The 22837-nt window shown below is 39.4% G+C and overlaps 3 protein-coding genes across 9 annotated transcripts in view; 1 reads left to right on the plus strand and 2 right to left on the minus strand.

Moving 5' to 3' along the window:
• On the minus strand, window positions 1-14956 carry hdgfl2 (HDGF like 2). 2 transcript variants are annotated; one of them, XM_081384112.1, is made up of 16 exons: window positions 14639-14956; window positions 14003-14079; window positions 13078-13216; window positions 12824-12994; window positions 10940-11062; window positions 10760-10828; window positions 10496-10682; window positions 10222-10306; window positions 6933-7236; window positions 6716-6843; window positions 4827-4894; window positions 4654-4724; window positions 3829-3930; window positions 3491-3644; window positions 3272-3395; window positions 1-866 (listed from the first exon to the last, which is right to left on the minus strand). In XM_081384112.1, exons 1-16 carry the CDS (start codon window positions 14708-14710, stop codon window positions 737-739), a joined length of 2004 nt encoding a protein of 667 aa, XP_081240238.1. In that variant the 5' UTR covers window positions 14711-14956; the 3' UTR covers window positions 1-736. The 2 variants fall into 2 exon arrangements, with proteins under 2 accessions (XP_081240238.1, XP_081240239.1); XM_081384113.1 differs by having other exon boundaries at window positions 10496-10679; window positions 14639-14857.
• Window positions 13877-21913, plus strand: ubxn6 (UBX domain protein 6). Of its 6 annotated transcripts, none has more exons than XM_081384115.1 (12): window positions 13877-13974; window positions 15762-15872; window positions 16309-16499; window positions 17727-17791; window positions 18582-18710; window positions 18787-18884; window positions 18964-19039; window positions 19121-19205; window positions 19293-19512; window positions 19598-19728; window positions 19822-19970; window positions 20052-21913. In XM_081384115.1, exons 1-12 carry the CDS (start codon window positions 13946-13948, stop codon window positions 20175-20177), a joined length of 1410 nt encoding a protein of 469 aa, XP_081240241.1. In that variant the 5' UTR covers window positions 13877-13945; the 3' UTR covers window positions 20178-21913. The 6 variants fall into 6 exon arrangements, with proteins under 6 accessions (XP_081240241.1, XP_081240242.1, XP_081240243.1 ...); XM_081384116.1 differs by having other exon boundaries at window positions 13892-13974; window positions 16342-16499; XM_081384117.1 differs by having other exon boundaries at window positions 13892-13974; window positions 15777-15872; window positions 16342-16499.
• Window positions 21356-22837, minus strand: part of chaf1a (chromatin assembly factor 1, subunit A (p150)) — an 18171-nt gene continuing 16689 nt past the window's right edge. The window contains exon 16 of the mRNA XM_081384111.1: window positions 21356-22810. Within this exon, the coding sequence (XP_081240237.1) occupies window positions 22686-22810 (125 nt within the window). The 3' untranslated portion in view covers window positions 21356-22685. The remainder of the gene's footprint in view (window positions 22811-22837) is intronic.

Genomic DNA, 22837 nt, shown 5'->3' on the forward strand with positions numbered 1-22837 from the left:
TCATGCGGAATTTTTTATTTAATCCTTCACGGATACTAAAAAAAGCTTGGACCAAGTTACATAGCACTAGAAACATGTTTATAATAAGCATGTTTTATGACATCCAAAAAAAGAATAGCATTATTGGGGTCAACCTATGCAGATGTAAGTTGTGAATAATATTAGAGGACCAAACAACAGACAACAAAAGGTATGTCTACAGAATTTAGTAAAAGTCCATAGACAGAGTTATTGAAATCCATACCAGACAGATCAGATGTAGATTTGTGCACTAAAAATGATGAAACTTCATGATCTCTTGTAGTGGGTGTCAATCAACAAAACCAGCCTGCTTTACTTTTCTTTTCTTTTTTTTTTAAACATTTTCCTTTTTCATAAAAAAACAAAAGGAAAAAAGTTACTCATAAAAAGCAGCTACATAGAACAAGCACAGTCTTCAAATACATTTGGGCTTCGGTGTTTCCCCCCCTTAGACGTCAGTGTGGTTCTGAATTGTAACGTTCCCCTTCGGCTATCCAAATGTGGTTAGTGCAGAAACATACACATCCAACATTTAGATTAAGGCGCTTGTTTGCCTCGTGACGTCTCGATTCAAAAGTGCTAATAATGTTCATATCACGTTTTATGTACAACACGAAAAACTCATGTAGGTCACAAAGGTGGGCAGACAAAAAATAACACAAATGAATGAAGGAAGCCAAAGTGTGTTTGTGAGCGTAAAAGAGACAAACGCAGTTCAGCTCTCAGAAGACATCTGCTCGTCCTGTGCTCTGCTGTCCTCTTTTACGTCTGTGTCTGCTGTCGGATTGGGCTCTGGAGAGTCAGTTGTGAGTGTTTGCTGCTCTATAGGGTCATCTGGATTAGGCCTGAAAGACAAATAAAACATTAGTCTGCATGTATTTAGATTGAAGGGCCATATATGTCCTTTTACAAAGTCTTGATTTTGTCTCTACTAGAATAGGCCTTCATGCTTGAAATGTAAAAAAAAAAAAACTATTTTTCCACACAACTGACATTGTTGCAGCACCTTTCTTCTCAGTCGGCCAGTAAAGCTCTGGGGTGCGTTTCCCGAAAGCATCGTTAGCCAACTACGTTCGCAAGTTCCGTCGTTATCAGCATCGTTCAACGAGTCTGTTTCCCGAAAGCGTTGTTCTAAACGAACATTCACAAACAGCATCGCAAAAGTTGTGTGGTTGGAACGACAGCTCTGTGGTTAGAAGCATAGTTTCTTGTTCGCATGACATGGACTCAATAAATCCTTATCTTGAGCCAAGTAAGCAAGCTGATATTCAGTACAATCTATATCTTTTATTTAGAATACGTACAAATGTCATTTACGTCTTTTAGGTTGTCAAGAGGTTAAAAGCACCGTTTTTGAAGAATGCGCATGTGCGTACGTGCTGTAGTACGTAAGAACGAGCCTATGATTGAATCTGGAAATAAAGCAAAACAACTGAGAAAAATGAGTGGTCCTCAGATGCCATGTCCGTAATTTATAGCCAAACATCTAGCGTTAATTCGATCTCAATCAGATTCATTAAAAGAAGGTTTTACTCCACCACCTGCGTGACATTAACCAACGTGGTTGAACGACCAATTTGCGACAGTATGGTTTCAGGAAACAGTCGTGACTAGCTAGTTGATCTCTTCAACGATGCATCGTACTATGATAGTTAAGCAGCGAGTTATGTTGTTGTACGGGAAACGCACCCCTGTTTAGTTCTTGTCTCCATGAAGCCCCTCCTTCTGAAAAGTGCATTGTGCTATGATTGTTCGGCTGGACCAGTGTGTTGTGATTGGTCAACCGCGTTTTAGAAAAGCCACGGACCTTTCCATAACCGCGAGTTTCAACACACTACTAACGCAACTCAACCAGGCCTCGCCTCATTTTTTGCATATGCCTTGGGCAGGAATTCATTAAAGAGTTTGGTTCACCCAAAAAAGAAAATTATCAGGTCAGAGGTCACTTTTTCGCCAGAACTCGACTTGCATACGGCCGTTACCAGAAGCCAGTGATTAGAGTTTATAAAGATATAAATATGGATTGTTTTCTTACACAAACGCATCACTTCGCTTCAGAAGACTTTTATTAACGCCCTGGAGTCGTATGGATTACTTTAATGATGGATGGATGCACTTTCTTGGGCTTCAAAAAACAAGGCCATTATAAAGCTGGGAAGAGCCAGGATTTTTTTTTTTTTTTTGGCTGAAAGAAGAAAGTCATAAACACCTAGGATGGCTTGAGGGTGAGTAATTTATGGGATAATTACATTTTTGGGTGAACTAACCCTTTAAAGGTGACCTATAATGGCCATTTTCACATGATGTAATCTAAATCTCTGATGTCCTCAGAATGTGTCTGAAGTTTCAGCTCAAAATACCAGCTTGTAAGTTTTTTAAAAAGCCGTTTTTTTGTGTGTCCCTTTAAGTGCAAATGAGCTGCTGCTACCCGCCCCCCGTTCAGAAGAAGGCCGATCCTTTGCTTGAGCTTCAGATACTGGAACAACATAACATAGCCCAATTTCTCTCAAAGCAAAATGTCAATAATACCCAGTAGCGGAGTGCAGCCTTACATGTTTTAACCGAAGTCAGACACAAATGGAGAGACTCAGGAAGAGGCTGCAACTGTAAGACTGTACATGGACATTTCTGAATGGTTAGTGGATACATTTATGTTACTTAGTTGTTGTGGAGTTACATTTATTAATCTCATCGACTAGCCTGTACCATCATGTTAATCTATAAACTGTTGTAGGTGCTTGTGTGTGAACTGTATTAGGATGCCAACAGAGCCAGAAAATATATGCTGCATGGAGATAGAGCAGTTTACGGTTATAATGTGAACGGTTATCTGCTGCTTCTCACTCAGGGCGGGATCTAGTGCAGATCATCACCAGTCGTGGGCGGGGTTTCCCTACTCTTACTTAGGAGTAGGGGGAAATTTGAAACAGCTTGTTGTGAGAGATTGATAATGATACAAAACAGTATTGGGTACATTTTTACACACTGTGGACACACATCTGTGTTCAAACACCTTATAAAAGTGAATTTTGCATAATAGGTCCCCTTTAAATGGGGAGTATTGTGGCATGTTTGTTCCAGGAAGAAAACTCAAGACTACAATCGAGGCTCAGAAACAGTGCGCACTGAATAATTCCCTCTGGAGTAACAGCAGCAACATTACACACTAAAGAAAACTGAAATTGTAAAAAGAACTAGGAAAATTTGTAAACTAATTATTAAAACAAGACGAAAGATGGCCGCTCTTCACCTGATGCCGTTTGGGGATTTGTTCTCATCCTGTTTCTCATGGTCTGTGGGATTGGGCTTGCTTTCGTTATCAGAAACGTCTTTTATCTCGCTTTCTGATTCTCCGTTCACTGGTTTAGAGTCGTCTGGGAGAAAGAAACAAAGCGCAAGCAGAACGCATATTTTAAAACTGGTTTAAATGCTTGAAATGATGTGGAAACGTTCTAGATTCACAGTTTACCTGTGTTTTGTGTGTCTTGCTCATTGCTTTCTTGGTTCTTTTCATCCGGTTTTGGTTTACCGGTCTCAATCTTGCCAATAAACTGGAGCTTTAGTTTATTGTAGACTGCGGTGGCCTTCTCCATCACTGCACTACTTGCTTTGTACCGGCGAATCTAAAAGACAAAAAGACAGTCAGAAGTGTGCAAGTTTTATGATGGGAATGCTATCCCATGTCAAACGCTAACTGTCAATATTACATACTGCACCTTTAAATAGTAAAACAGATTTCAAATGGAAATTTACAACGACTTTTAGATATCAAGGTGTCGTTTTCCAGTTTTCTGTAAGTTCCTGTACCTTTTTGAGTGTGGCAATAACATCTGCGTTCTTCTGCAAGATGTGAGTGGTCACTTGTACCGAGCCAAGTTCATCCAAGGCCTGTAGACACTTCTCAATGTCCTACAGATTGAAAGGAAGCAGAATGATACCAGGGGACTCACATCAGGGCGCTTTCACAAGTACAACTGTTGCTAGAAATATAGAGTCTGGCAGAGAATGATGAGTGGCTGAACCAGGGTTATCATCATTAACTAAAACATCTTTGTTAATTGAAATACAGCTGAAATAAAATATAAATATCATACCAAAAAAAAAAGAAAAAAAAGTAAATGTTGCATTGGCAACTAACTGAAATAAGTCGAAGCACTAAAAACTGTCAATTAATAAAAGCTAAAACTGAAATAAAAATAAATTAAACATATCTAATCAACTCAAATAGATTGAAACTACTTGAAACTGTAATATAACTGTAATATCTTTAAAAAACAAACATTAAAAAATAAATAAATTCTTGTACAAAAATAACAGTAATAAACAGCTAAATCAAACTATTTGTTTCACTACAAATAAAAATGAAGTGTGCAGGGACTTCTGTGGAGTGATTTAAATGAACAGAATGAACTAAAAGAAGTGTTTGAATCAACTGATTGGATGAATTGGACATCCTAAAAGAGCGTGCTTAACCAGAAACATTGCTTGTGTGAATCCTAGACATGGTACCTCTGCTGTAAAATTGCCAGTGTAATGTTTCCAGTCATTTTAATGGCTTTCAGTGCTTTGAGTGTAAGTGACTACTGATCCCGACGAAATTCAAAAGGTCATTTTGATGACATCACTACTTACTGGGTTGTCAACCTTCAGTGCAAACTTGATGTCTGTGTGGAGCTTCTGTAGTTTCTCTTCAGGTGAGGGTTCTGAATTTATACAGGGCGATAGAAACGATACTTAAAGTCTGATTGACCATAAAAATTATTTAAAAAAAAAGACTGAACCGCCATGAGAACGTTTCATGTGACCTTTTTTCTTCTCAACTTTCTTCTCAGGTTGACGCACCGACTTCCGTTTTGGCTTCTCGGGCTTAGACCTAGTGGGAAACAGTAATAATTAATGACATAGAGAGTCCCAAGAATTGTGCCGCAGTGGTTTTATCAAGGTTGAGCCAAAAACCAAGGACTAGTTCGCAAAAGTTTTTTTTTTAAATAATCTCCAATATTTAAAGGGATAATTCACCCAAAAATGAAAATTCTGTCAGTAATTACTCACCCTCATGTTGTTCCAACTCCGTAAGTCCTTCGTTCATCTTCGGAACACAAATTAAGATATTTTTGATTAAATCTGAGAGCTGTCTCACTCCTCCATAGGTTTCTAAGGGACTGAAACTTGCTGGCCTAGAAAATGTATTAAAGAGATCGTTAATATAGTCCAAGTGACTCCAGTGGCTCAATCTTAAGTTTATAAAGCGACGAGAATACTTTTTGTGCGCAAAAACAAACAAAAATAACGACTTTAATCCACTTTTCATTTCCTTCTCTCTGGGCCTCGAGTCTTTTCGCGTAGTGTTTAAGCGTAGCGCGTCTGTTGCACGTCACCACGTATCACACACATGACCAGCGTCGGCCAATAGTGAGCCTACATGGTGACGTGCAACACAGACGCGCTACGCTTAAACACTACGCGAAAAGACTCGAGGCCCAGAGAGAAGGAAATGAAAAGTGGAATAAAGTTGTTAATTTTGTTTGTTTTAGCGCACAAAAAGTATTCTCGTCGCTTGATAAACTTAACATTGAGCCACTGGAGTCACTTGGACTATATTAACGATCTCTTTAATAACTTTTCTGGGCCAGCAAGTTTCAGTCCCTTAGAAGCCTATGGAGGAGTGAGACAGCGCTCAGATTTCATCAAAAATATCTTAATTTGTGTTCCGAAGATGAACGAAGGACTTACGGGGTTGGAACAACATGAGGGTGAGTAATTACTGACAGAATTTTCAATTTTGGGTGAACTAACCCTTTAACAAATGATTCGATTGACAGCGGCGGTCCAAGAGGCAAAGTTGCTCAGAATGAGGAGTTCTACCATGCGGTATGAATGACGTGGGCGTGTGCCAAAAATCGCGTGGTATACAATCTTTTAAGCATGTGAAAAACACAAAGGCTCCCCCCGGTGGCCGATTTCTTTCGAATTTCTCACAGAGTCAAACAGCCCCAGCGAGTTTAGTTTCTATCAGCCTCTGTTACCCTTGTCTGAAAGCTCCTCAAATTTCATTGGCATTCTTGGCACCTTGGACGATGACACCGCATGCCAATGTTCAAGTCAATCAGGTTGCATAGTTGTAGCCATATTTATGTTATAGCGCCACCAAGTGGCCAGTCGTCACATGCTTTTTCACACAACCACAGAATGAGCTCTTACATAGGTGTGCCAAGTTTGGTGAAAATATCTCATTCCATCCATGAGTTATAGCCATTTTAGTAAAAGTGGCTCCTCCCACTTTGAACGTTTTGACGTTTGAGAGAGAATGAATCGAAATTTAAACTTTTTTGTGATGATTATTGACAACCAGACTCCAGAGAATCTTGCTGCAATAGTTTGGCTCCGATCGGGCCAAAAATCTAGGAGCCAAGGATTCCAACGATATAAGAAACTTGATACACCTATGCCTTGAACCCCTAAAAATCAATTCAAGCTAAATAAACAAACACAAAAAAACTAATACAAATGACAAACGCACGTCAAATTAATATGAAAACTAAATATAAAAATAATAGAATACAAATAATACTAAAATAACAGTGGTGGGAAATACTGCAAATAGCACTGCGAGGCGCACAGTTGATTCGACTCAATTGATTCCAATAGTTTTGTTAGCATGGTGCTATTTGAACAGTGCAATCCAAATACATACCTCGCTTTGTGTTTCTCCTCTGATCTCTGTGGCTTCTTTTCTTTATGTCTCTCCTTTTTCTCTTTCACCTCCTTCTCTTTCTTTTGCCGCCCTTTCTGGCTATCTTGACGCTTGGCCGATTTTTTTACCTAGAGAAGAAACGCAACAACCCAAACGCAGTTAACATTTTGAGAAACGTCACTAGTAGAAAGAGTTGAAAAAAGTTCTGGTGACTGACCTCTGAGGGAGGTGGAGAGTCGGAGTCTGATGGAGCAGGGATGGGGGCAGGGGGAGGTTTCTTGGATTTTTTGAGAGGGTGATCTTCCACGTCCTCATCCGAGCTGCTGCTGCTGCCACTGCTGCTGCTTCCTCTCCTGGCCTTGGTCTCTTTCTCTTTTTTCCTTTTTTCTTCCTCCTCTTTTTCTCGCTCCCGGAGCCGACGGAGCTCTTCTGCCTCCTCCTTCTTCCTTCGCTCCTCCAGTTCCTTCCGCCGCTCCTCGTCTCTCTTTTTCCACTCACTGACGCGGTCCGCCCCGCTATCGCTTCGCATTAAAAAAAAACAAAGACAAACACAAATAACCATCCATGTGTTGCTCAAATTCATAGAATATTTTGATGTTCTTTGTATATCATTGGAATTGTATTTGACAATCAATTAAAATCGGACATATTAGTCTGATGATGTTTCTACAAATTTTTCATATTTAAAATGAACAATTTATTGCAATTAAGTTGCAAAAACAGCTAGTTTTGTAGTTTTTGAAACTTTTCTATGTCACATGACATGTAGTCTTATGGGAAATCTGTTACACTACTTATGTAGTCATTTTGTATCAAAAACAAAACACATTTTTGCTTTTCTGCAAGTGCCACCAACTGTCAGAAAGTGATTTTGCATATCTAAATCTAGGTTGCATATCTAAGATAGACTATCTACAATTTTTTTTTTGCATTGGTCTGAATTTTTACGTTTAACTTTCATGTTAGCGTGAACAAGCATTAAGGCAAAGAGTATAGAAGCCCAAGAGGCGAAACTCTGTTGTGTTATGGGTAACAGTCTGTAGATGGCGCTGCGGAGGCGCGTCCGCCATTATGGACTGAAAGCTGCTGAAATCGTTAGCGCCAGTCAATGGCAAAATCCATTTTAGTAGGTGTTTATAGTTTATGTGTGCACTTGCTAGATTGCACATCTTTTTTGTACCTTTCCGCCTGTAATAGGACATTCACAGATTGTTTTTGTTCTTCCCATTGAAACGTTCACTGTGTGCACTTTCACTGAAGATGTTGAAAAAACAAGTTGTTAATATTTTTGTGATATTCTATGTAAAATATTAACTGTCTTTAGAAATGTTCATTTATAATTTTATTTATTTATTTATTTTCCCAAATCATATATATGGCAGGGTTTCCCATACATTCATTAATTTGTGGCGGCCCGCCACATATCAACGCTGACCGCCACGGATTGATTCAGATTTTTTTAAATTTAATATGGGTAAAATTGTATTTTATTCGCGCTGCTTGCTCCCCCTCTCTCTCACAAACTGACAATGGAGGCACGACTAGCCCCTCCTTCTCTTACCGCACGATCTGAATCAAAACATGAGCATGTAGAGGGCGGATTGTTGCCGGTGCTTAATGCTTATTCCCCCAGCGAAGATTCCAGAATCAATCCGGAGTTGAATGGTTAGTATAATGAACACTGTTGCTCAACATAACTCTGAGAAGTTGTCTAGATGTTAAGCGCGGTCGCGTTTCATTACAGATTCGCGCAAAACTTTTGCGATTTTTTTTTCTAAATATCCGTTACAACTATTTCGAAATGACGGCGTTTCCATTAACCGATGTTATGCGACTAAAACGTAATTTGTTCCTCTCGCGATCCGTCATTCCAAAAATCATTGCAACGGACGTTGGTAGGTTCATATCACAGCCACCAGACTAGACATTATATTATTATTATCTCCAGGTTCAGGTTGGTGTGTGTTGGTTTCTGTCCACCTCAATCTCCAGGTGTGCGTGTGTGTGTGTGTGTGTGTGTGTGTGTCTGAGTCTGTGTTTGTCCACCTCCAGGTCCAGTTTGGTGTGTGTGTGTGTGTGTGTGTGTGTGTGTGTGAGCCTGTGTGTGTCTGAGTATGTGTTTGGGTCTGAGTGTGTGTGAGTGTGTGTCTGTGTTTGAATCTGTGTGTGTGTGTGTGAGTCTTTTTGAATGTGTGTGTGTGAGCCTGTGTTTGAGTGTGTCAGTAAGTTTGTGAGTTTGTGTGTGTGTGTGTGTGTGTGTGTGTGTGTGTGTGTGTGTCCAGTTCCAGGTTTGTGTGTGAGCAAAATTTGCAACAAAAAGTCTGTGGAGCACTCATAGCATAGAAAGTGTAGCAATGGCAAAGTCTTTAAGTTATCTGACACTAACTGTTGGCAATGGGAATGTGTACTTGTCAATAAAAATATATGATGTATATATAAACATTATATATATATATATATATATATATATATATATATATATATATATATAACTTAATCACCCCCGGTCCCCGGTCCCCAAACACCACACCACCGCAAATAGAATCTAATTCTGTGGGAAACACTGTATGGTGATGTTCACTCATTTCAAAATCAACATTTGAATAAATATCTTATTACTTATATCTTATTACTGTGTGTCTGCCTATAGCCTATATTATTTCATGAATTTCTTTTAGTCATATAACAAGGAAAATGCATAATAGAACATAAATATTGATAGATTAAAGTTTTGCAGTAATTTTATAATTGTATCTTTGCAAACCGTAAGTGGTAGGCTAATGAAGCCGATTCGGTGGGGGACATACACTTACTAAAAAGTACTATAGGAATCTTATAGTATTTTGGGACAAAATATTATAGTAATCGTATAGGAATACTATAGTAATTTGGGACATACTACAGAAGTACGATAAGACTACTATATAAATACTATAGCAGCTTTAAAATATTATAGAGGTATTACAGAAAATCACAGAAGTATGTTATGTTCTGTAATACCTCTATAATATCCTAGAGCCACTATAGTAGTCTTATAGTACTTCTATAGTAATATTTTGTCCCAAAATACTATTTTCCTAAGGGTAATTAGGCCATGCATAACCAACACATAGACGTATATTTTCTGTCATTTAACGTCGGTCATCCTCATTAATGTATTTTAAATTGTTTTCATATTTAGATATGACGGCCAGAAAAAATTAAGTTATGTTAAGTTTTTGTTATGTTAAGTTTTTCAGTGCCATTGACTCCCATTATTTTTCGGCGTTTTCCTTCAGTTTTCAGTCCATAATGGCGGCCGCGCCGTCACGTCATGGGGGCAACTGTTGCTATGGAGCGTTCTATTGAGTTTCGCCTCTTGGGCTTCTATACTCTTTGATTAAGGGTCCGAAAGAAGGTGGAAAATTGTCATATTGAACACATTTTAAGGCAAAACAAAAGTATTAACATTATTAATGTAAATGTGCATGTAAAAAATGCTAGAAAGGAAAAGAAACCAAACTCACCTATCACTATCTGATGAAGAGGAAGGAGGCCTTTCTGGAGCTGGTTTGGCTTTCCTTCCACGTGGCTTCGGTGGAGGTTTCTCCGCTTGGAAAATGAAGCAAAAAGAAAAGTGTCCTTTAGTATTCTGATGTACTTGTCTAGGATTCCTGATATCCGAGTGCTGAGGATAACTGTCTCAGGTAATGTTTCCATCCACTTGCTATTCAACGCAATTACTCAACCATTAAAACCAATTATAATATATGCCGGGTTCATGTTGCAAAGCGTTCTCACCTTTCTTGCGCCCTTGAGGGCCTTTCCTTGCAGGAGGAGGAGGTTCTGAATCGGAATCGGATTTGGATCCAGACTGCGATTCGGATCCAGAGACGGCCGGCCGTGGCTTATCGTCTTCTGATTCGCTCTTAGCAGCTTTCTGATCTGACTGGGAGCCAGAGTCTGAATCAGAGCCTGATGATGCCTTCTAAGATGATACAAAAACAGTTTAACATCAAGCAAATGTGTAATTATAGACAGCCAATGTCATTGAGGTCTTCTCACCTTCCTCCTGCCTCTGCCAGCTGGCTTTTTGCCACCTCGACCGCCCGAATCCTTCTGCGGTGTGAAGTCCTGGAGAACACATTAGTAACTTAATACAATTTTAATAGCATTTTTGGCAATAACAAAGCCGTGAGGTGTTTGAGCAAATTATCGACCCAGTACAATTCCAGACAAGAATACCTGGTCGCTGTTTTTGCCGGATTCAGAGTCAGAGCTGGGTGATGGTTCCGGTTCTGAGGGAGATCCACTCTCCTCTCCATCTCGATCACTGGATGATGCCCGTGTTCTCTTCACTGGTGGCCGCTGCAAAGTCAATTAAAAGTAAAAAATCAATTGAACTGTTTTTTTATACATCTTGTCCATGCAATTACAAAGTACTGAGACACAAAAGCGCCATAAAAGAAGTTCATTTGAGTTCTACTCCATGTATAAAGCAGACACTCCATTGGATGTTTTGCCCAACTACATCCTTTAAGCCCAAAGTACACTTCAACACAGCCAAATGCACGGCCTTTCAAAGAATACTCCGTTTGTTAGCGTGCATGAACACAAATATACGCATTAAAAGGTTTCAACCTTGACCGGAGTGTCTGTGCTATTTTTCTCCAAAAGGTATTAGTGATAAACGTCTTTGCGCTCTTCTTTACACCAGGTCATTTATGCGTTTTTACTGATCGGATAGATATACAATATGTTAAAACTGTTCCATTTACACTTGGCCACATAAATGTGTCTCCGCAAAATTAACATAAACCCAATCTTCAATTCCAGCGCTACATGCAAATTCAACGAAGTTCACGTCAATGAAAGCAACAGATATGAGCTGCATTTCATTTATTCAAGACCAAAGCACTAGTAAGATCATTTAGTCTCACTACTTTTAATGAAGATTATTGTGTGTTGAGCTTCAGGATGTGGATTCATTTGCGGTCTCGTTTGCGTTTCTTAAGGGATTCTCAACTACTCCTCTGTGGCGAATGCGTGTTGCAGTAGTGCTGTCATAAATGATTACTAACATGTTATTTTTTTACCATTTTGAGGGGAGTGAAATTCACATATGTGGCTCCAACAACCAGATGCATTCACACTTGTGCAGTTTCGTCTGGAATGAGTCTCAGACCACCTCCTGAAGTGGTTTGAGTGATCAGATCTCGAAAGCATTTCGGAGGGCATTTACACCTGGGCTGCGTTTCCCAAAAGCATCGTTAGACTAAGTTGATCATAGACACCATTGGTGGCTTGGGCTTATGATGGATCAACTTGGGATTACGATGCTTTTGGGAAACGCAGCCCTGTTTTTTTCACAATCCGACAGCTATCTGATCAGATAAACGTATGAAGTGACCAAGTGTAAATAAGCCCTTAAACTAGACTTGCAAGTATTTATTAACCCCTTCACACAATGTGCGTGTCTATTGTTGTTGTGTCTCCAGCAGTTTTTTGTTGTTGTTCCATTTCATCCGTCTCGTTTACGGAAAACAACGGGCCGAGCCAGCGTCGCCACTTTGTGGACAAACTAATTAGTGCAAAATAATTCAAAGCGCACGTGCAAAGTGAGCAGATATGTGGTTAAAAAACATGCAGCACGCGTGCAGTATGTGCGTACTATGCTGATGACGAAATTATGCCACAAGCACTGTACGCAAACCCTAGCGTAAATGTAAAATATGTATACTTTGGGCTTTAGCCATGACAACATTCATAACATAGAAGGACCCTAATGCTTAAATAAAAACTAGTTGGCAAAACACTGATTCCTCTAAAAACACTTTTCTATTTAACACTATAAATATTGTGACTAACTAAAACTATGACATTAAGGAGAAATTCAAAGGATTCCAACGATATAAGAAACTTGATACACCTATGCCTTGAACCCCTAAAAATCTATTCAAGCTAAATAAACAAAAACACTAATACTAATACTTGTACTCTATTATTCACCTGAAGGTATAACGCATAACACTGCAGGAGAAAAAAAAAATGACAGAATAGATGACAATGAGGATAAACTGCAGATTTACACAATAAGCGATCATGTTGGCTTGTTTCATGTTTGAATACCTTTGCAGCAGGAGCTTTCCGCTTCACTGCCACCTTCCTTTGATCCTCACTCCCAGAGTCAGAATCATCACTTCCCGTTTCAGCTTTCCTTGGTACCACTGCTTCCTCTTCATCTTCTGCATCACTCCCCGCAGCAGGTTGGTTGTCCTCGCTTTCCGACGATGACGCAGCCTAAACAAACACAAGGGAAACGTGACAAACCAGCATTTGGTGTCATGAAACAACAGATTTCGGTTGTAGAAATGAAGTCTTACTGCAGGTGTGGTATAGGAGGCATGAGGGTTGTTTTGGATTTCCCACAAGCCTTCATTGAACCCTTTCCTTTTGTTGGGCTTCCCATACCGGTCTTGGTTCTTTTCATACGCAAAAAGGTCCTTAGGTGCAAGGAATGCTCTGAAAGAAAATAAGAATCAGAATTATAAATACAATTAATGTCACAATGAAAAGGAAGTAGAGACAGATCTCTTCTTTTGTATTGTGACGTACATCCGAGTGTAACAGATTTTCGGAAAAACAAATATGTAAGCATGCAGGAGTTAAAGTATTAAAGAATCCTGCATTTGTCACCAGAGAGAAGACTGTAATTTTACTGGAAGATTGAGTTATGGCATTTTGATTCAATGGTACAAACTCAAAACATAAAAAAGTGCACAGATGAGCGGTTTATAATAAGACTATAATGTGCATTTATACAATAGTTAGTATTTTCATATCATGCCAACTTTAATATATAAAAGGAAACCAGATAAGGTCTGATCCCTGGAGTGACATCTAAAAAAAAGTTCTCCTAGTGCCATCTGTTGACTTGTGGGGTCAGATGAATTTAAAGTTGTTACTTCAAGGCAGTTTTGACAGGCAATGCTTTTTAAAAGCACTGCAATTATCAATCAACATTAATAAACAGAATAAAGAGAAAACAATGAGGTAATGCACACAGCTCATAAGATCCAAACCAGGGGTGCCCAATCCTGTTCCTGGAGATCAGATTCAACACTACTGATCCAACGCACCTGCATGTAATTATCAAGAAGATCCTGAATATCTTAATCAGCTGGTTCAGTTGTGTTTGATCAGGGTTGGAGCTGAACTTTGCAGATCTCCAGGAACAGGATTGGGCACCCCATGATCTATTTACCATCATTAATGACCAGGTACTGATTAAAATCCGGGGATACGTACGTTTCGTGAGTCCCGAAGAAAAAAATGGGGATCTTATTAGGTGGTGGTTTGACAGCTCCTTCCGCAACATCTTCAATCTGGAAGAAAAATACAGTCCAAATATTACAATAAGGTGATCACATGTTTTTCAAATTGAAGTTCTACAGAATTAAACACTAATTTAGAAATGGGTTTTCTATTTTGCACCGGGTGGGTCACTTTAAATATGGACAGAAAGAATGTCCATGTGTAAACATGACACTCAACCCCCACCCCCCCCCCCATTTTACATGTGATTGGGCAATGTAAATACAATGTAAAAGTCTCATGTCTAAATGCAGTAATTATTCATATAATCCCATTATGCATCTAAAGACGACTCCCAATGAATAATAAACAGGACTTTGTTCACGCGACCTTAGCTGCTTCTCCAGCAAGCAAGTTAGCCAGCCAGCTAGCCTCATACATTCATGAATAAGGTAATAAATATGGAACAAATACACCAATTAAGATGCCTAGACTTTAGAGTAATAGATAGCACGGGTTTGTCTGCAAACATATATTTCGTAAACGACCAGGCACTGAGGTAAAGCTGGTGGGGGGGTGTGTGCACTGGATGCAGCGCGAGCCTTGCGCGAGCTCCCCCGCTCCTCTTACCCGGGCCGGCCAGTGGGGATACCCCTTCATTTTAGCAAAGACAAGATCCCCGGGCCGGAAGTTGTGCGGCATCTTGTCGTCCCTCTATGCACCGCTCCTCGTTCAGCTTGTTTGTGTTCGCCCGCGGTCCGTTTTTTTCAGGCCGAAAGACAGTCCTGGTTCAGATACAGTAGGTGAGGAAAGGCGGTTGGTTTCTGCAGCGGTTTCCGCTCATTCCATTTTTTGCCAGCGGAAGTCCCGCCCTCTGGCGATCGCTGATTGGAGGAACGGACTGGCACTCTTTACGTCCACCAATAAGAATGCACAATGTGTACACCGCTAAAGAATTCAATTTAATAGTGTTATATTAACATTCGCATTGCTGATTATAAAACGACTGTTGGAAATTAAATTGGGAACTAATCTAAATAATGTTATACTTTCTTGATTACTGTATCTATATAAAATGCATTCAATGTAATGTAATGGCACTTTTATGAATGTATCTAAAAAAAAAGATTTACTCAATTCACTTTAATGAATTACTACTTTATTTCATCTACTGAAAATAAGAATGATAATCGTAAGTAATGTAAAACAATTTGAGGAGTTTTGAGGAAGAAATATTTGGGAAAAAAATATTTAAAAAAATTCTTATCGCACATATTATATAAATAAATTCTTATCGCGCATACTAATATATATATATAATAAGATTTAAATATATATATTTAAATCTGATTGCATATACTCTTGCAGTTAGTTGTCAAATATAGAAAACATTATGGAATATTACGCAACAGAAAAATATTATTTAATTCTTGCAAAAGGTTTGTTTCAAAGACTTTATAATTATATTTCACATTTCAAGGCCGGGTAAATGCACTCCAAAACTGGTCTATATATTAAATAAAAATAGAAAACAAACTAAATGTGATTATAAACAAACCATCACCGATCTACTTCAACATGATTCCGCTCCCCTCCGCTTGATGTCACTAAAACTCAATGTTTATGTCACGATCGCTTCATGACCACACTTCCGGTTCAGAAAAGGTCCTATTCCCGCTGTAAACACATCGCTCTGGGTGGTGGTGTGCCTGACAGTTATAAATAATTAAAAACAACACATTTTTCATTTCAGTATTTTTACATATAGTTTATCGCTAAGAATGAAGAAGTTTTTCGAGGACATCAAGAAGGATATAAAGTTCAAGTCAGCTGGGCCAGGAAAGAAACTTACAGAAGACTCGAGGTAAAAGATCATATATGTATCTGATATCTGTCATCAGCTCTGAATCACACTTATCATGAGTTGATATCATCAGATTACGATGATGCATCGAATAACAAGGCTTCTTATTATAGATAATAACTGTTCTACATAATTCTGTATAGAGCAAGCTATTTTATACACATAAAATCTATAGTAATGTATAACAGAAATATGTATGGATTGTACCTGTCTGACTGCATTTCTAACATGATCATATCTGGAGATGGTGGGTTAGGAAACAGCATGTGCTTTGAGTAGTTTTGGATCCCGAATAGGATCCGACCTATGAGTTTAACCTTATCGCTATAATTACTCATAGGATAACAGGCTTAGTAAAGGTCACGCGGGAGTGATTTACACCTTAACACTGCTGCTTTAGTGATGTTTTTGGTTACAACAACCGTTTAAACCACAGAAATGAGAGGGTGTCACCTGGTGTTTCGTGCAGCTCTAGACCTGAAGCCTCTCAGGCTGCTCACAGTAAAGGAGCGTCCAGGAAAGCTCCCACTAAAGGCGCACAGATGGCAGGGGCCGCAGCCCTGGCCCGCATCGAGCAGCAGCACCGGCCCAAAGTGTTAACCTCACAGGACGCCATAAGGAATCAGGGTACATCAAGTGTATAACCACAGCTTTTCCACTCAGAAGTCTATGGAAGCTTTTTGTCCACCATGGAATAAAAAGGGAAATCCAACTCTGTGGATCTAATGGGTGGAGGGATAGAGTTATGGATAGGGTTAGGGTGTGGTTGGACCTTCTAGCTACACCCATTATGCCAAAATTACATCTAGGCTGTGTTCAAAATCACCCCCTATACCCTTATTCACTATTCCCTACAATACTCCACTAATATAGTTCACTTGAGGTGGTGAATGAAAACTAATGAGTGAATTCGGACACTGAGTGCGCCGGAAGCGCTGCCGCTTTGCATAGTTTGTTTTTGATTAAAAGATTTAATTATCAATTAAAAAGGAATTTATACCTGTGTGATATAGCCACATTGGACCAGAGGTTTGGAAAATGGATGGATTGATGATTCAGCTGCGGGCGCCATCTTCTGGTCAGACGCGGGAATTCATTCAGTTCGAGACTCTCACAGTGCATTATGGGTATTCTCTAGCCGTTGAGCGTACATCGGTTGTACACTCGTTATTGCGGTGCATCGTGGGATTGAATGAGTGCACTCGATAACGTCCACTATGGTTTCGGACACGACTACAAATGGCTGGGTATAGGGGGCGATTTCGGACACAGCGAGTGAATTATCTTTTTTTTATTCCGAGTTTATATCTCACAATTCTTAGAAAAAAAGTCAGATCTGCGCATTTTATACTTGAAATTGCGAGGAAAAAGTCAGAATTGTTTATCGCTGCATCCAAAATCCAATACTTACTGGAATACTATATAGCCTAGTATGCGAAAAACAGTACACTAAAAGAGTAGTATAGTTGCGTCCCAAATGGCGCACTTTACACTTATGCTCTATGTACTTTGTGTAGTGTATGAACTTTATAAGGTTATTTATTTGTCATTCAATATCGAAGTCTGAAAGCCCAACAATATTTATACTATAAAACGTCATTGAATAGTGCATAAGTACGCAAATTGGGATGCACCTTATGTCTGAATTCATAGTATTCGAAAAACCGTAGGGAAGAAGTACCTGGATGACCTACTACTAGTTAGTTTTGAGTTATAAGTCTGAATTGTAAGCTAAAAAGTTGCAAGTACTTTATATATTGTATTCCATGGTGGAAACAAGCTTCCATAGAAATCTTAAAAACATTAATAAATCTCAAAGCATGAACAGCCACTCATTTTGTTATTGCATTTCAGTGAAGCGAGAACTTGAAGCAGAGGCGGCTGCCGTAGCGGCCAGTCAGAAGAACACAGATATCGAGGCAAGTTCGATGCTTTTATTGGGTTTTGTTCGAATTTACCTGGACAATAAGTTTATGCTGCCACCTGTTGGCAGGGATGCAGCATCACATAAAAGTGAATGTTTTTGCAGACATATTTACTGAAAGTGTTGTTCCAAGATAATGGGTGCATCCAAAATCGCAAACTTCCCGACTATATAGTTGAGGAAAACAGTGTGTGAAAAGAGAATAGTATGTCCGAATGCACAGCATTCATAAAACAGTAGACAAAAAATATCCGGATGACCAACTACTCTCTATGTTAATAGTATTTGGTCATGTGATCTAAACATTATGTAGAATGTACATTGGTCAAAATATGTTTTTTTTATATCTGTATGTGTAAAACTTGTGAAAAGCGGCAAAAATGTATTTAGTGGACCTTTAAATCTAATAAAAAATAAAAAAAAATATTTTTTTAAATAGTTGCACGAAATAAAACCCCATTAAAATGAATTTACATTTTCACGTGGTTCCCAACCCGTATGATTACCACTCATTTGTGGAATATAAATGTTTACATGTAAGAAACCAGGTTAAATTTTAATATTGTATAAATAAATTGAATGTTGACCGAAACTGTCACGCTCCAAAATGACCAAATGCAGCATAAAAGTATCCTACAATATGCTCAATTCTCTATAATACATAATTATATGATTTCAGAAGAGTTATTGTTCAGTGAAAATGTATCAAATGTCATATTTAGGTGACCTGTCCCTTTAAGATTCAACACTCTTTTCCTGACTGTGATCATTAATACCTTTTCCAGGCCTCCGGGGTTCCGCAGAAGGATCCGTCTTGTTTCTCAGTGGCGGGAGTTTTCTTCATCTGCCCTCTTACTGGAAAAACCTTAACAAAGACTGAAAGAGAGATGCACATCAAGGAAGCCATTCTTATGGTGAGATTATAAGACAATCTGCAAGACTTTACGAAATTACACGTGGATTTGACTAAAGGTGCTTCTTTTTCCACAGAGGTTCTCAGAGGATGTGATGGAGGCCTCCGTTATGATGATTCACACCTTTAATAAAGACAAAGAGAAAGTGAAGGCTGCCATTGACATCATTAGCAAGTGAGGACTGTTTAGTAGGACTTTCTACAACGATATCTCAAGTGTGTTTGTAAAATGTACAACTGAAATCCAATGACAGGTACATCGAAAACATCTGCAAGAATCCGACTGAGGAAAAGTATCGGAAGATCAAACTTAGCAACAAGGTGTTTCAGGTATGATCGTTTTCAGCCAGGATAGAGAAATCTGAATTCATGAAGCGAATTCACTCACATCTTCTTGTTTTACTTGTGAAGGAGAAGGTCAGTGTGATTGAAGGATCTCGCGAGTATCTACAGGCCCTGGGATTTGAAAGCACCGCGCTGCCGGTGGACGGCGAAGGTAATGCCGTTATATTTCAAAGACAAGCGTGTCATTTCTTTAACGCCGAGCCCTCACACATCTCCATCCCTGAATAACATATCTCAGATAGGACTGAGGAGTACCTGGTGTTGCCGCCGCAGGAGCCGGACGCTCTGGAGCAGATAAAGGTGGATTTGGAGCTGCTGCAGAAGGGCGAGCCAATCAGAGCCAAGCTGGATCGCCAACCGCAGGTCTTCAGACCCTCGCAGAACGCCACGAACTTCGAGTTGCCCCCAGACTTCTACAATCTGACTGCAGAGGAGCTGAAGAAAGAAATGCAACTTAAGTAAAGAAATCAATAGCAGTTGTGTGTGTGCTAAGCTGATGTAGAAAGACTCGTACCATGTTTTTATGATGATCTTTCATCACAGGAATGAAATCGTGGAGAGGAACGCAATGCTGCGAACGAAAGCCATGCGTGAAAAAGATGAGCAGAGAGAGAGAAGAAAGTACAACTACGCCCTTCTGAGAGTGCGGTTACCGGATGGAAATATACTCCAGGGTTGGTAGTTATTCTTAATTAGAGTAGTCCATTGTCAATGCATGATTTAAGGCTGTTGTTGTACAGCGTAACTCGCATTTAAACGCCCTGCAGGCACGTTCCTGGCATGGGAGAAAGTGACAGCGCTGTACCAGTTTGTGCGTGATTCGCTGGAGAACGGCTGGCAGCCCTTTGAGCTGGTGGTTCCTGGAGGACAAAAACTGAAGGACGACGACGAGTTCGCTCTGAACGAGTGCAACCTGGTAGGTGCAGATCAAAGAACTCTCTGCAAAGTTGAATTTACTGAACAATATTTGAGTCACACTTTTGTTTTCCCCTTCCAGGCCCCAGCGGCTCTGTTGATTTTCTCGTGGGACGCCGCGGTGCTATCAGACATCGCCGCCGCGGGAGGAAAGACTGACGTTCTGCTTAAAGCCGCGTTATTAGAGAACATCAAGAGCATGAGCTGAAACTGAGTCTTGCTGTGTCTCCCTGTCCCGCCTGCGTTCTCTTGTGATTTTCTCTCCCGTCGTCCACCCCATAGGATTGGTTGAGTCCACAACATGTGCTAGGTGGATTTATATGGTGCTAACAACAGGAGTTGTTTCCTGTCAGTGATGTATTATGGGAAGTGTTAGCACCTTAAGGGCCTATTTCTAAACAGTCTGTCCTATTATAATGCATTGTTGCTTGAAGTAACATGACCAGTCATCATATGATAACGGAAGAAGCTCAGTTTGCGCACTGTGATATGGTCTGCGAGTGGATCTGTTGTAATCTTAAGCACTTTTTAGCTATTGCTTAGAGAGAAATGTTGATTAATGTACCATAAAATCTCATTGTGTCAACGGTTTGAAATTGATCTAACATGAGCACCACCAAGTTCAGATTCTCTTGTTTTGAATTGAAGTTGTTTAACAAAAATGAGACTACGCCTGAATGTTATAACGCAACTTAAATTAGACAAAAAGCTGTGTTCTGCAACAATGATCTACCTCCTAATAGAGATAAATGTCTGTTCATTTCATTTGTCACCATGTCAAGTAATTGACTTGTATAATTAAGCCCGAGGTATACTTGTTTTCACACATGCAGCATGTTTGACGGTTTCCCCCCCAACTGTGTATACTATGCGCTCCCTTTGCACATGCAATTTTTTGCAACGAGTTTGTCCTCAAGGTGTTGACATTGGCGACTGTCACAGTTGACAAGAAACTCTTTTCGTAATTGACAAGCTTGTGTGAGGTTAAGATATGCGCAACTGTAGTTTAAATGAATATTAAGATATTTATGGCTCAGAACCTCAAAGAATAACAGTAAAGGATAACTATTTTCACTACAAACCAGTGTTTGTAAAAATGCACCGGCTCTTACGAAAAATAAATGAAGTGGATACTTTGGGTGTTAGTGTAGATTATAACGCTCACTGATAGGGATGCACCGAAATGAAAATTCTAGGTCGAAACCGAAAATTCTGGATGCACTTGGCCGAAAACGACAATTATTTTAAATACATTTTTTTGTATAATTGTATTATACTTTTAAAATAAATGCAATCATTTTACGGAGTCTAAAAACTACATGCCAATAAAAATAAATAACCACTTTAATTAAAAGTGACCCAAAAATTGGACAGAAAACAGCTTTATCTTAAAATATGAAATATCCATTTATTAGTCTTCATTCAGTTTATGCAACAATCAGATTTTTTATTTTGACCAATTATCAAAATAATACAGTCCTATAAAGCTTTTGTTATCAGAGATCATTCAGCGTTGCCCAGCAGGGCTATCCCACACAATGTTACAGCACAGTATAGGGCTATTGCAAGCAGAAACAAGTCTACTACAGAGAAATTTCACGTCGGCACGTTACTTGAGCGGACTTTGCTTTTCTGGTGAGCATGTTCGGTACATGAGTGGAGCGTTTGGGGCGGGAGCGGCAGAGCAAAGTGCGCAGCACACACACGGAACGGAACGCAAGAGTAAAACCTGATGGCTGAACACGGAGGGGCTGGGCGGCATATTTTTGGTCATTTTTTCTCTTTCGGCTAAAAAACACAAATAATGCCATTTTCGGTGCATCCCTACTCAGATTAAACCATGCTATACTGTAAAAACTGCTTGTATTTTGCACTCACAAATTTGTAGTTTAAATGTGTTCTGATGCTTTTGATGTGATGTATGAAATAAAATGCATTGTCAGAGATGTGTATATGAAAGAAATCAAATGGCTTGACAGTGCAGAAGTCTTGAAAATGTGTGGAAGGAAAATGTTGGTTAACAGCATATTAAAAAGTTGTTCGTTTTTAAATTATGCTTTATTTAAACAAGCTTTGTAGGAAACCCATTACAACTGCAAACTATGGTGCAGTTTATTCGAAACAATTAAGAAAATACTTTGCCAAAAGAAATGCCAATGCCGCTGCTTTTTTTACGTGTTGGACGGCCTCCTACTATTTCAGCTTCTACACCATTTTTTCCAAAAAACAAAAAATAGTATTTACACCGCGTATAGCAGCCTGAGCAACAAATGGCAAATGCTGTTTTTATACAAAGCCTCTTGGAAAAGAAAACAAGTGAAAGACTTCTGGTGGGGGTAGAAGAATGAAATAAACAGAAATGGAATATAAAAGTGCAATATATTTCAATTGTCATTGTTTTTGAAAGACATACACCAGTTCAAGTATTCAGAGAGGAAAAAAATAAACAATTTAAAACAATGGCTGAGCACTGAGCCCAGCAGACAGCGTCAACCTCCTGATTGGTGTCAGAGCTGATGAATGTATCAGCCTTTCAAAAAGTGGGACTTCACCTATGAAGAAGAACAGTACACCATCTAACAGACCTCCACTTAAAGAGGAGGAAAAAATTGATTCTTTCTTGGGACCTTTAATACTGTGTGATCCTTCGAATCATAGATCAGATTTTGAGCGCCTGGTTCACGTGCATGCAAACCCAACAGGAAGGAGTCACATCTCAGGCAGTCGCTGGTGTGAGGCAGGGCAAGGCAAGAACAGCAGTTTCGGATGCATTCGTGTCCATGGGCTCTGTGTTTCTCTCTGTTTGTGGTAAGGATGTGTTGGCGTCCTGTTCCGAGGATCCTATTACGAAGAAAACATTGTTCAAGC

Source organism: Scardinius erythrophthalmus (assembly GCF_964197995.2).
Source record: "Scardinius erythrophthalmus genome assembly, chromosome: 14".
Lineage (NCBI taxonomy): Eukaryota > Metazoa > Chordata > Actinopteri > Cypriniformes > Leuciscidae > Scardinius > Scardinius erythrophthalmus.

Coding starts and splice junctions, on each gene's coding strand:
- hdgfl2 (XM_081384112.1), bottom strand. CDS start 14,710: ATGCCGCACAACTTCCGGCCCGGGGATCTTGTCTTTGCTAAAATGAAG. Junction 11,063..12,823: donor GGAAAGCTCCTGCTGCAAAG/GTATTCAAACAT, acceptor TTGACTTTGCAG/CGGCCACCAGTGAAGAGAAC. Junction 3,645..3,828: donor TTATTGCCACACTCAAAAAG/GTACAGGAACTT, acceptor TTTGTCTTTTAG/ATTCGCCGGTACAAAGCAAG.
- ubxn6 (XM_081384115.1), top strand. CDS start 13,946: ATGATCTATTTACCATCATTAATGACCAG. Junction 13,975..15,761: donor TTACCATCATTAATGACCAG/GTACTGATTAAA, acceptor TTTTCATTTCAG/TATTTTTACATATAGTTTAT. Junction 19,206..19,292: donor GCTGCCGGTGGACGGCGAAG/GTAATGCCGTTA, acceptor AACATATCTCAG/ATAGGACTGAGGAGTACCTG.